At 35.2% G+C, this 14,621-nt stretch overlaps 1 protein-coding gene and 1 non-coding gene across 2 annotated transcripts; both read left to right on the top strand.

The window, feature by feature from the left end:
• Positions 1 to 9,799: 9,799 nt before the first annotated feature.
• Positions 9,800 to 9,881, top strand: TRNAS-GCU (transfer RNA serine (anticodon GCU)). The gene has a single exon. It is a non-coding gene; the product is annotated as a tRNA-Ser (tRNA).
• Positions 9,882 to 10,069: 188 nt separating this feature from the next.
• Positions 10,070 to 14,272, top strand: LOC103711050 (uncharacterized). Its single transcript, XM_017843779.5, has 5 exons — positions 10,070 to 10,568; positions 11,573 to 11,670; positions 11,751 to 11,816; positions 12,025 to 12,671; positions 14,025 to 14,272. The coding sequence occupies exons 1-5, from the start codon at positions 10,189 to 10,191 to the stop codon at positions 14,073 to 14,075; spliced, it is 1,242 nt and encodes a 413-aa protein (XP_017699268.5). The 5' UTR covers positions 10,070 to 10,188; the 3' UTR covers positions 14,076 to 14,272.
• Positions 14,273 to 14,621: the final 349 nt, after the last annotated feature.

Consider the following 14,621-nt stretch of genomic DNA (forward strand, 5'->3'; position numbering starts at 1 on the left):
TCTAAAATGTCAATTCAATGAATTATAAGATTTATTACTTTATTAGAATAATTGATTACTAATTTTGTGGTAGCAAATCAATTATTATAATTGAGATCTAAAATGTCAATTCAATGAATTATATAATTTATTACCTTATTAGAATAATTGATTGAGATCTAATAGGTCAATTTAATGAATTAATTATTATGTATTAACCAATTTTCGAATTTTTCGTTTGAATGGGATCTGAAAATTACTCCTTGAGGAGTCCAAATGGAGGTATGATAAACCTCTTGGAGGTTAAACAAATTATTACCTTTTTAAAATGATTTACTGAATTATATATTACTAACAAAAAAAATAAACAAACACTTATTTGGATTGTTAGCAATATATCACCTAACTAAGCAAATAAATCTAATAATTGCAATTAATAGAAAATCTTAAATGGAATAATATATATATGTATATTATTCGACATCAAAATAATTTTATTATAGTATAAAAGAAATCTATTTTAGCACAAAATAAATCTATTCATTTAATAAATTCAAATCATAAAATTACAAATCCTACCGATCCACTAATATTAAATTTATAATAAAAGTAAGAGAAAATATCCCGATTGAAGGTAGGTCGAAGCACGTAGAGTTGTCCCAAAGAAGTGTTTGCCCCATGTACGGGTGTCTCGGTAATCTTCCTCAGAGATACGATGACCCTAAATTTTTTCTTCGGTACGTCTCGGAAGAAGCCAAATCGAAACCGATCGGACTTGCAGATCCAGCAAAGAACGAAATGAAAAGAATAAATAAACTGAATATAATTGCAAAATAAAAATCAGAAGTGGCTAAGAGGAAGAACTTTTCTCCAGAATTTTTTTGATATTTTTCTTTAATTTTTCGTGTCCTGAAAGAGATGAAATCAAGAGGTATTTATAGGGGTATTTGAGAAAGGGTATTTTAGTCTTTTTGTGAACACGTCCGTGCCTTCCGCGGACGCACCCGCGGTGATTTCGTGGAGGAAAACCACAGCGGCGCCAGCTGCTATTGCGCACGCGGCCCAAAAATGGTCGCGTGCGCATTTAATTTTTTCAACAACTTTACTATGGTAATTGAGTGGATTTATCAGGCTGAGCGATAGGGCAATAGCCTTCTATTATTTCGGGATATCCAGAGATTGGTGTCCGAAGGTCGCTCTATTCAGGTTGCTCATGTTTATCGGGAGACGAACAAGATTGCTGACAGAATTGCCTCCTTTGCTGCTTATCATTCGAGAGAAGACGTGTGGACAAGGTTCGACTCTGCCCCTTCACCCTCGTGTCATTTTATTTTTTTTGACTCTGCTGGTAGTACTCGTGCTAGGCTGACGTGAGCTACTATTATATATATATATATATATATATATATATATATATATATATATATATATATATATATATATATATATATATATATATATATATATATATATATATATATATATAGTTAGAATTGATCGTCTGCGAATAGTTACTGTTGTAGGAAATTTGAGTCCAACAATTAGGCTAGAATGGCCACGTGCAGATTCTTGTCATGGTTGGTGTGCAGGGAAATAAAATATGGTTGGAATGTTTTGTCACTTCTTAGAATGTAAATTTCTCGATTGTCATGCGGTTTAAATTACAATTCAAACATATTGCATTGTGGATCAGATCATGCCACATATTAGATGAGTGGCAAGACATCAACCTGATTCTATATAAAATAATTTTGCTATGGAAATTATATAAGATCATATTCAAAATCAAGAAATTGCATGTGATGATCTATGCTTTCCCTTGAATTGTCCTTTTCTTTCACTTTCTTATTCTATCTTGATATGGTGAAATAAAATTTTTGCGTATTAAATGGTCAACAATATTTACATTATCATTATATGTTGTTCTCAAGCAAAGTGACATGATATTTTGTTCTCAAGCAAAGAAATATGCATCACAACTTCTTGTACTTTCGGTTTCCCTTCTAGGTTAGTAAATTTGTGAATGATATAACTAGAGTCTTGGTTGTTGCAACTTACCTAGCAACTAATATTCTTAGTAGTTGAGCGATTTTGCATGAGACTTAAATGGTCCTTGCGAAATTTAATAGAGAACAATCCAAGCGAACAATCCAACTTATCTAGCAACTAATATTCATAGGAGGGCATTGCACCTGTAACATAACAACCATTGGAGCAGTGCTCAGAGTAGCTTAGGAGGGCATCACCTTCGCGAGACGTATTTTAGAGGCTAAAGATATATTTCTAGAAGGAGACTCAGCAATAGTGATCAAATGAATTCGGGATGAGGAGTAAACGGACGATGGCCATCTACTGCTCAGAGATATATGCAGGATAGTAAAAAACAATGACTCATTTCAGGTTGCTTATATGTATCGGAGGCGAAAAAAGCAGCAGATTGGATTGTTTCTTTCGCTGCTAACATATTTCATAAAAGTCTCTCTATTCTTATGTTATCTGCTTTTTATCCTGGTTGGTTGCACTTATTCTAGAGTAAAAAAAAAAAACAACACCACCAGACCCAAACTATATTCAGAGCGGATGAATGATTTCTTATAATGGCGCACCCAGAACCATCCGATCAGTGGATTTCCAGCTACCCTCCACTCGTGCAGATACTTTTATTTCCAGAGGCCCACTGACCGTTACTGGATTCCCAACGAGAGAGCTAGCACCTATGTAACTTTTCAGTTAAACTACTCCGACGCAAAGAGACAAAAACAACCCCTCCTAACGATGCGATACCTCATGGAGTTCAGCGGTAGGAATAGTTTTATAAACTATTCTCTAAACGAACATTTAACCAAGCCGCTCCACGTGCTTCCAGATAAGATGCTCCCTTTTATTATTAGGCCCCCGCGGTATACCGAAATCATATCGCGATACGACTCGGCCAAGTGGACCGATATTTTAAGAATATCGTAATTTGAGGTTGGCAATTAGGAACACGTGCTGTACGCGTTCCCACGTGCCAATATATTTAGGCTGCATGCTAGCGATGCTTGCAAGATGGGGTGCAGTGATGCGTGGGCCCATTGTATGACGTGGGATGCGACGCTTGTTTATGGCCGTTGATCTGATGTTCCCTCCAAGGGATCATACGGTTGCTACCTCGCGATCGAAAGACGCCCGGACATGGGGTCCACAAAATGAACGGTGATGATCTGAGGAATCTTGAAGAAGCCCAGCGAGACCTCATGATAAGGTTAGATTTTTGTAGCCATTTCGCAGCATACTTTGTTACCACCCGGGAGCAGCAACGCATATGTCTATATATATACAGGACGGCCCAATGAATTTAGGGGCCTAAGGCTGCAGTGGGCCGCAAACTCATAAGGGGCTTTTTCCTTTTTATTTTCTTTAAATCCTTTTCTGTGGTGGGCCTTCTTTGGGCCGGCCCTGTATATAATATATATATATATATATATATATATATATATATATATATATATATATATATATATATATATTATACACACACATACATGTCTATATATATGTATATTATACACACACATACATATACAGATACATGAACACATACATATACAGGCACATGCACATATACATACACATATACATATATACATATATGTATATATATATATGCATACATGTATACAAGTTGAACTTGGTTACACTCAAGTGGATCTCTGGTCAGATTTTGATCAGACGATCGGAATCTCACATCAATAATCCAAGCCATTGGATATGATCTACTATTTTTAAATTGTTTACACACCAAAAATTATATGATTTGAAGATCTCTAACTTATGCATATAGTGGTCAAAAAAGCACATACTATCTCATATTATTTAAACTGAACATTTTTTTGATCACTTAATGCATAAGCTAACAGTCTCTAAATCATATGATATTTAGGCCCTGTTTGGGGGAGCTTTTGAAGGGCGAGAAAGCACTTTCTGGCCCTCCAAAAGTACTTTTAGATGAAAAACTGTATTTGGTAAATTTTTCAAAAAGCTGTTTCAGCTTTTGCGGGAAGCTGAAAATAGCTTTTGGGAGGAAGCTCCAATTTGAAGCTTTTGGGAGGAAGCTGTTTCAGCTTTTTCGGAAAGCTGTATTTTTGATAAAAATGTCCATATTAAAATAACATAATTTGATAGTTTGTCCCTTTATAAACCTAAAAATCTGCTGAAGTCAAGAACCCTAGCCGTCAGACTCCCTCCCGTAAGAAAAGGTATTTTTCTTTTCAATTTTTGTATGCATTTCTTGAATCACATTTTAGAAGAAAAAAATTTTAATCCTTCTCCGTACCTTCCAAAATCAATCTATTGTTTTTTTTTTTATCATCAACCTCGCGGTCCACGCTGAGGTCCTCCTCGAGCGTGGACCACGAAGAAGAGCCCCTGGACCATAAAAAATTATTTTATGAGAAATTATGAAAAATTATTTTATACTAATAATTATAATATTTTATACCTTTATTTTTGTATTATACTATAAATATAATATCATATTATATTATATCATAATACATTAATATGTTATGTTAAATAATTTAATATTATGTTATATTATGGAAAATTAATTTATACTAATAATTATAATATTTTATACCTTTATTTTTTGTATTATACTATAAATATAATATCGTATTATATTATATCATAATACATTAATATGTTATGTTAAATAATTTAATATTATGTTATATTATGAAAAATTAATTTATACTAATAATTATAATATTTTATATCTTTATTATTATATTATACTATAAAAATTATATTATATTACATTACATTATAATACATTAATATGTTATTTGAAATAATTTAATATTATGTTATATTATGGAAAATTAATTTATAATAATAATTATAATATTTTATACCTTTATTATTGTATTATACTATAAATATTATATTATATTACTTTACATTATAATACATTAATATGTTATTTTAAATAATTTAATATTATGTTATATTATGAGAAATTAATTTATACTAATAATTATAATATTTTATACTTTTATTATTGTATTATACTATAAATATAATATATATTACATTATATCATAATACATTAATATGTTATGTTAAATAATTTAATATTATGTTATATTTCCAAATATTAATTTATTCTAATAATTATATTACTATTATGCTATATTAACATAATATTATTTTATATTACAATAATATTATACTATATCGTATATTTATGTATTAATTTATGTTATATTTTATTATGTTCTGTTGTATAATACTATGCAATGTCTTTTATGGTAATTTTGTCATACAAAAGTACTTTCTCAGTTTGTTTACCAAACACAAAACAAAGTACCACATCACTTTACGAATGTAGTTACCAAACAGCAAACAGCTTTTTATAACAGCTCTACTTCAGACAGCTCTACTTCCAACAGCTCTACTTCCAACAGCTCTACTGCCAGCAGTTCCCCCAAACAGGGCCTTAGTGTGTAAGCAGTTTAAATGTACTAGATTATATCCAGCAGTTCGGATCACCAATGTAAGACTTCCATTGTCTGACCTAAATTTGACTGAATCTAAGTGGAGATCCACTCGAGTGTAAACAAATTCCAGCTCCATATATATATATATATATATATATATATATATATATATATATATATATATATATATATATATATATATATAAGTTTTGTATTACATTCAGTAGATAAAGATTGTTTTGCGGATACTAATGCTAATTTGGTGTCACCATGCTTGTGTTCCAAGTGATTATAATGGATTTCAAATCAGAAACATTTATCTTGTTAATTTAGTGTTCAAATTGTTATCTTTTGCTATCTACTACTTGGCAATTACCGATGTTTCCATTTTATACATAGAGGATGTAATCTACAATTAATGCAAACAGTCTAACATGACCCTCGGAATTGCTAGATTTTTATGAGTGTAGAATGGTATATCGATTAATTTAACTTAATATTGAAGTTCATAAATTTTTTTTCTCTAGTTTGAAATGAAAGTTGGATAGCGATAATGGATATACGAAAGCAAATATTATATTTTAACATCCAACAATAATTTCGAACCCTTGTTGCTCATCAGTTGGAAGCAAAATGCTTCCTCAAAGTAACCCTAGGTTTACGTCAATTATTTTATATATTATGTAGTCAAGACAATTAAGCTTCAATTTGTACCTCAATGCCACACTTCTTATTGCTTGGTCATGTGCTACTTATAGAGTCAACACTTATTAATGCTAAGTCTTTAGGAACTAATGTAGTATTTAAAACATGAGTCATGTCACTATTGTTTTTGTTTTTTTCACCTAGGAAGATGGGAAAAAAAAAAAAGTAAACATCCTGTATTTAATCGGCTACCTCGGGCACTCCGTGAGCTTATATTTTTTAATTTTATTGGAGGTATTCGTACACGCATTGTATGAAAAACCCATCAAAAAAAAATTAAAATAATAAATAAATAAATAAAAAGATGAAATATGCAACTCTTAGTGCTTTCCTATAAAAATTTCTTAATAGCTGAATGACTTCTCTGTAAATAACATATTCTAGAAGGGTGGTGTTGTCTAGCCTGTGGTTCATACACTTTGGGATTTACTAGACACTTTGTTGGATGACAATATTTTGTCCTTCTTGTCATGTTCTCTTCCATTTTCAATTAGAATAATTTCTTGTATGATTCCTTTTTTGCTGAAAAGTTATCTACCACTGAAGTCCTATCTGCTGTTCTCATATTAGTTCATTCACATTTCCTTGTTTCTTATAAAATTCTTTTCTAGGGTGATACTTAAATAAATATTTGATGAGCTTTGGCCTTCTGTCTGTTTTTGTGTTGATGTTGAACAATTCTTTTTTCTTTGATATTCTTTCTGGCAGTTGGGAAGCCAATAGTTATGGATATCATGTGGACAGGCAAAAGGAGAATCTTTGTCATTCAGGCGAAGCATGTATTCCGGAAGACCAATAGGGTTGCCAAATGGTTGGCTTCTTTTGCTGCCAACCATTCAGGTGGACACCTATGGGTGGACAAGGCGGAACTGCCTAGTGATTTTTGGAATATTTTGCTTTTTGACTTTTTTGGCTATATTCGTACAAGTTTAGTATGATACTTTCATTTTAGTGTTAAAAAAAAAAATGCTGGCCCTACATTTACATCTGGTGATGCAATAGATGCTGGTATCAACTATGCATCACTATAATTTCTTTTCACGTAAGTTGGTTATTAATTTGAAATAAGAAAATAGCCGGACTGTCATAGTTTCTTGTATGGTTACATGACTTGTTGATCTGTCGGCATAGTTATAAAATTGCTGAAGTGCTTTATTTTGATTGTCCTAATTGGTCTTAACAGGGTTTTAAGTTTTAATGGGAATTAAAAAATTTTGGTTAAAACCAAGCAAATTTGGTTAGAATTTATCCGCTATTTTTGAGGTTAAAATGTAATGCGTATATCAGTTATTAGTATATTTTTTATTAGTTTTTCCTTTTTTCCTTCTTAAATTGATGGAAAACCATTTTAAGTAAATGCTTTCTTAAATTTGAAATTGATTATAAGTTTATAAAAAATTCATAAACATTTGGTTGTGGGGTCTCTAGAAATTTGAAATGTATTTTTTTTCAAATATTAATTAGTTTAGTTTTAGGCGAAATTTACATGGAGGAGAAAGTCAATTTATAAAAAAAAAAAGTAGTTTGATTGAGTGGCCTTGATGATTTGTTTTTAAGTGCTAACCTTTTTCCTCTAAATCAAATGAAAAATAGCATCGAGCAACCTACAGAAAACTAGAAGTAACTCACACTATTAAGCTTTTGAATGGGAGATATTTTAGGATATTTCCATCCAAATTTTCCAGCTTTTTGACAATAACCGAGTTGCCTGATTCATTTGTGATTTCCAAAAAATGGTCACCGACATATTTCAAATTCTTGTCCAGCTGAAGTTAACCATTTATGGTGCCAGTTGCTGACTTGCTTTTCGACAAGAAGCTTGCATAATTAGAGTTATAATGGGTCTTCCATAATCATGGGAATTACACTCAATCTCCAACTCCATAGAGTATCATATAAGTGCCACTGCATATTTCGCTTTAAAAACAAATTCAAAAGAAAAGAGGCTGAAGTTCCTCTTTTATTTCGAAACAGAGGCTCCACCCTGTTATGCACTATGGAGGAGAGAGGGCTTTGAAAGCGCTCTCTATCCCCCTCCATCTCTCTCACTCTTTGCTGCCTTCTCTTTGTCTCTCTCTCCCTCTCTCTCTTTGTCTCTCTCTCCTTCTCCCTCTCCTCTTTTCTTGCCAGTTTCTTTTTGTCACATGCCAAAACGATACGATATAGTACTACACTGCACAACTGACTATTAGTAGGGGTGCCAGTTCTGGTATCGCGAACCTTATCATATATAATATATTTCTTGTAATCTTTTTGGTTGTGAAATTTCTTCTTTTTACAGTGAATAGGGGGTATGCAAATTAAGTAACCATTATCCTGGGTATATCAATGTGGGATCTAGGCATGCTAAGTTTCTTTTTGGGTTCGAGAGGTGCAGTGTAGATTTAGACTTTAGATGGATAGGATTTCTTCAATAAGATTCAGAGTAGGGTCGGCGAAATTATTCCGAACTGGGCAGTTTCGGGCGTTCCAAGCCGTTCCACTAGCTGACCGGCACGGTTCCAACAACGGAAATAAAATCCATTGCCGAAGGAGGAGAAGGAGGAAGAAAGAGAGAAAAAGAGAGAGCGAGCGGGGGAGGGAGGGAGAGGGTGAGGAAGGAAAAGAGAGAGCTATAGACTGGCCGGTAGAGGGCCGACGAGCCACGTGGAGAATGCTCCTCCGGGCTTCGTGGTTCCGCAGTTTGGAAACAGGGCGGGTGAACAATAGTGGAAGAGAGAGAATATGTTGAGAGAAGACTGTGTTCACTTAACTAGGATCCTCAGGTTACCCCCTTATATAGGGTTAAGATAGACGTCCATTACCGGATTTGGCGCGGTGTACCTTAACTATGAGATAACAATCAATTACACATTAACGATGTGGTAATCGTCCCGCACAAATAGCATACAGCAACAATCGCACTGATCATGCCTTTACTACGACTTTAGCATAACCAGTAATCTTTATTGCTTCAATCATGATAGAGTCTCAATTTACTTCGAAGCCATTCACCTCGTTTACGACCAAAGTCCAAATAGTCGGTTTAAGCGGAGGTCAAGATGTCCGATATTCTCCTCGTCAAACATAAAAGATGTGAACGATAGCTTTTGGTGATGGAAACACATTCCTCTAGAAGCCCTGAGCGTCTACCAGGAGATAGTTAGGGAAAATAAAAATGTTGCTGTGAAATGGCAAAAGGGTGATGTTCTTGTAAGTGGATAACCTCACAGTTCAACATGCGAAAAGACCTAGGAAGCCACCACGACTTACACTTGTTTCTGTATGTAATTAGAGTCCTTTGGCACCAATACTTTCCTTCATCCAAATCCAATATAGACTCAGGTGTTTGATTAGCTCTTTTCCAAATAAGCTGCACTATATATGTAACTTACGGAATATAGGTTCTAATGAAATTTTCAATGAGAAATACTAGGGGATGCCACCATTGGAATTTGAATCCAATATGGAGGAAGATGCCAACCAGCTAAGATAAGTCTAATTAAGTATAATTAACCAAAAATTAAAGATGTTACCAGATAATATGTATTACCGTATCTTTATTGTTACACGTTTATGATGCAAACTTTTGATGGTTTGTTTTCAGTGTAATAGTTATCCGTTATATATATAGAACTTAACCATTCATTCATCTTGACGCTTTGGCCGAGTGGTTAAGGCGTGTGCCTGCTAAGTACATGGGGTTTCCCCGCGAGAGTTCGAATCTCTCAGGCGTCGAAAATATTCTTTAGTTTTTTTTTTGACCTAGAGTGAGGGATTTCTCTGTAATATTTCATCAGATAGGGAGTTATGTGTAAATAAAATGACATCTATTTTTGGTAATATTATCATGCAAACACTATTACGTAAAACACCTTGTCCAAATTAAATATAACTAATAGCCTTTCATCGAAATTTCTCAGTGCACGTGATCATATGTACTAAGACATGGGGTTCCATAATAAGAAAATACCTGAGTTCCCGTCACCTCCTTTCTTCCTCTCTCAAACCCTAGTAGCTTGCCGGAACCCTAAACCCTCCGGCCATGGCGCTCTCCCTCCGCCTTCGCCGAGCCCTCGCCCTCTCCTACTCCCTCCTCAAGGACCGCTCCTTTTCCTCGATCGTCTCCTCTTCTTCCCCTCCTCTCCCTCTCTGGCGGTTCCGCGCCGCCCCGGCGCTTCTCGGAAGCCCTCGCACTAGCCTCCATTATCGGATCCAATCACTCTCGTTCCGTTCGTCGCCGATGCTCGCTGACCGCCGTGCGGACGGCGGCGAGGAGAGGAAGATATCGCCGGACGAGATTTTGTTCGAGGGCTGCGACTACAACCACTGGCTCATCACGATGGACTTCCCCAAGGACCCCGCGCCCACGCGCGAGGAGATGATCGAGACCTACATCCAGACCCTGGCCAAGGTCGTCGGAAGGTGAGCCTTCGTTCTTCTCTTGGATTCAGTTCTTTGGTGGTATTCAATTGAATGAAGCGTTTTATGAGGAAATCTTGGTTAGATCGTTGAATTAGAGAAGCTAGCAGACTAATTTGCTGGCCAAAGTGGAATCTTTTTCCATTTGAAATTGGATTTGGTAGGTTTCTAATAATTGGGATTTGGTTTGAGGTTTTCGATGGGTGGCATATGTATGATGAGATGGATGGTGGAATTTGAATATGTATTTGGATTTAGCATGTGGAGCATAATCAGTTGGATACTGTCTTACGAATTGGAATGTTTGATATTTTCCCTTGAGTTCTAGTTGCTTCTGTTGTGTTTAGTATCATCTGCCATTCTGAGTCCAACTAGTGGTGTGGGTTTAATCCATTTTTTTGGCTATGGATGTTTGATTTACTAATTAAGAGTCTGTTTCGTATTTCTTCATTTTGTTTTCATAAACCCAAGAAGAAATATGAAATAGACTGAACAAAATATGATTAAACCCTTTCATTTTTTAAACTGTTAGAGGTTTTGGCAGCAAAGGTTTATTTTCTTCCGGAAATAGTGAAAATAAAAGGCAACGAATAGCAGAAGACTTGTAAAAATGCAATCTTCAACATCAATCTCCATGTGGTGCTTCGCCAATTTGTAGGTAAACAAAAACACAAAAATAACAACTATACAAAACAGTCCCAAACATAGTTCAGTTGCAGATTTTATTCTTCAAATCTTACCATACAAAATTAGAATTTAATTTTTGATTCAGTTAAAAAGAAAATGACCTGCATTGTGGTATTTGGCTAAATAACCTTTTTTTTAAAAAAAAATAAGATGTACATTATTTTTAGGTGATATTGTTTTGTTTTACATCCATTTCCTGTTGCGGCATCTGCTTTGATATTTTGCGTTCTGACCTCAACTATATATGGCATTTTTGGTCATTCATATAATGGACATGGATCTTCTGAAGTATTAAGTTAACCAATTGCTGATGGTTGCAGTGTGGAGGAGGCTAAGAAAAGAATGTATGCTTTAAGCACCACAACCTACACTGGTTTTCAAGCTGTAATGACCGAAGAAATGTCTGAAAAGTTTCGAGGTGAGTTCTGTCCTCTCAAGGCAAGCATGATCCATACAATTCAGGATTTGAACACTTACATCTTACATCATTGGAATCAGGCCTGCCTGGAGTTGTCTTCATTTTGCCTGACTCATATATTGATCCAGTAAACAAGGAGTATGGAGGTTTGCTACTTTCCACTTGATTCTTATTATTTATGTTTGCAAGTTTTGAGAAATCCTCTTCTATGGTGGACTATGAGTCAAACATGTATGATGTTTGATATAACGTTGGTTTTTTAAGCATTGAACCAGAACATTTAATTAATGAGAGTTTCTTAACTTTTATATGAGAATTATATGTGCATTTCCCCTTCATCTTGAAATATTTCAGGCGACAAATATGACAATGGGGTTATCACTCCGAGGCCTCCTCCAATTCAATATGGGAGACAAGGAAGACCAAGAAACCAAAACAGATACAACAGGCCAAATTATAACAGACCACCACTGCAAGGAAACCTGCCACCTGATAATCAGGGCTATATGCAACGAGATGGAGGAAATTATGCTCCACAGCAGAATTATAGTGAGGCCAGAACAGATGGAAGGGGTTATGGTCCACCAGGAGAGAGGAGGGAATTTGGGCTAGGTGAGCGAAGAGATTATGCACCAGCTGGGCCAAGAGATGGTTACCAGGGAGAACGGAGAGGTCCAGGGTCTTCGTATCAAACAGATTTTAACCAAGGAAATCGAGGTAATTTTGGCCCTCCAGAGCAGAGGAACTTCCCACAAGGACAGGGAGGAGATTATAAATATGGTGGCTCTTCTGGTTATGGAGATTACAGGCAAAATTCAGACCCTGGTTACACTGGAGATTACAGACAGGGGTCGGTCCCTGGTTACAGTGGACAAGGTTATGGTGGAGATAACAGACAAGGAGCAGGACCTGGATATGGGGCAGATTATATGCAAGGATCAGGTACTGGTTATGCACAGGGCCACCCTGGTCCTATAGAAGGACAACCACAGCCGTGGAAGGTATAATTCCCATTGAAACTCATTTAAAAATCGTGCTTGCTTTGTTTGCTGATATGATTTCCAGACAATCTTAAGATTTTCCGTTGATTTTGAAGGTTGATAGTATGTGTAAAATGCCATATTTTTAGTTAGCGAATGTTTATGATTTTGGAATGTACGAGGTCATACTAAATTTGCAATAGTCATGAATGTTCCTTGTTAAACAATGAAATCAGGAAATGTGGTTTCTAGTGGATGTATTGTATGGGATGCTAGAGAACTGATATGTTAATGTAATAACCATTCAAGTGCATATCATTACTGGAAATACCTTAGATCCTCAAAGAAGAGGTCCTGAAAATTTTTACTGTCTCTGGACATGGCTTTGCTTGCAAATTGCCATATATAGCAACGTAGGATATACGGGCTTCCCATGCACTTGATTTATATATATGCCACCTTTCTTATGAAGGCCATAATTTAATGGATTGATAGAGAATTGACTAGTAAAAAGAGCTTATATCTCATCATGCTTATGGAAGGCCATGATTTAATGGGTTGATATTGGTTTGACTTGCAAAGAGAGCTTGTATCTATGGTAGAACCCATAGCCCACAGGCATGGGCAACACATCGGGTTGGGGGAGTGGGGTAAGCCCTCCCTCAATACCCTTAAACCCTCCCAAGCAAGATGAACAAGATGGGATTCATAACACTGGTTTCTGGAACAACCACCCTAGAGACTTTCCCTGCAGGCTACCTTGACACATGCTAAGAAAAAGGATAAAATGACTATCCTTGCATTTTCACTTTTATATGCAAGATTTTCTAATTTCAAATGCAATGTATGATCTAAGTTAAACTTTGTCTGCTACAAAAACGTTGCTTGTAATTGTAAATTTGTCTATTTTAAATACATTCCTTGTCGGGATTATCTATGTCTTGCTTGGAGGTTGGTAAAATGTTGCTATAGTGTGAATTTGTCTATCACAAGTAGGATTATAAATGCCTTATTTTCACTTACAGAGACTTACTTTCACTTTCAATGCTATAACTTGTTGAATATTTCTCCACTTTGTTGATCTAACGTGGACTGAGTTAATAGGTGCAGTTGTGAGAGATTTTGGTGAAGTGACGCTGACATGTCTCGGTTATACAGGGTGGTCAAATTAATAAGTTAACTTCAACATACTAAAACTTTGTTTCACCAACCTAGAAGTCTGTGATCTGTCTGATAATGTGTTGTGATTGTCTATTGCTGATATATTATTAGCTGATTTGTTATATTTTTTTTATTTTGGATCCGTGGCTGCATGCTATGACTAAGGTTCTGTCAAAACTTTTGTATCCATTGTTCTTTTATTTTGTGACACAGGGGCATCCTCAACATACTGATGTTGAATCAAGTTGGAATTCAAGGAGATGAAAGATAAAATCTCTCCCCGAAAATGCATAACGGCACTCAATTCACTGTAAATTTTTGTGTTAAGTGTGCTCATTCAAACTAATGTATGGGCATTTTGACTGTCTATTGTTAATGGAGCACATATGTGGCCTTTTACCTGTGTCTGGTCTTTCTTTCTGTAGCATTTGTTATAAATTTAATGTTTTTCTTTCTACGGAGCTTCAAGGGACTAACAATAAATTCCTTTTCTTTCGCGGCACTGATTTTGTGTGTTTTAAGTTCTCATTTGCTGATTTTGTGAGAATTCCCCATTTGAGCTAATTGGTTTCTGTTTTAAGTTGCTGCTATTCTGTAACCCATCCATGATCCAGCTCTATTTTAAACGTGAAAATGTAGTGCAGCTTACTAGCCATGTGGAATTCTGATTGTAAGTTGGGACTTGGTCAATAATTTTATCTTGGAACTAATTTTCAGATTGTCAGCCTGGCTTAATCAACCACATCTTTCTTTGCTATGGCTTTAATATCTCTAAGTGATCGGATGAATTATCCTGAAATAACCAGGTTA

The sequence above is a fragment of the Phoenix dactylifera genome, chromosome 13 (assembly GCF_051530095.1).
Source record: "Phoenix dactylifera cultivar Ajwa chromosome 13, Ajwa_hap1_PhDact_Kaust_v1.1, whole genome shotgun sequence".
Taxonomy (NCBI): Eukaryota; Viridiplantae; Streptophyta; class Magnoliopsida; order Arecales; family Arecaceae; genus Phoenix; species Phoenix dactylifera.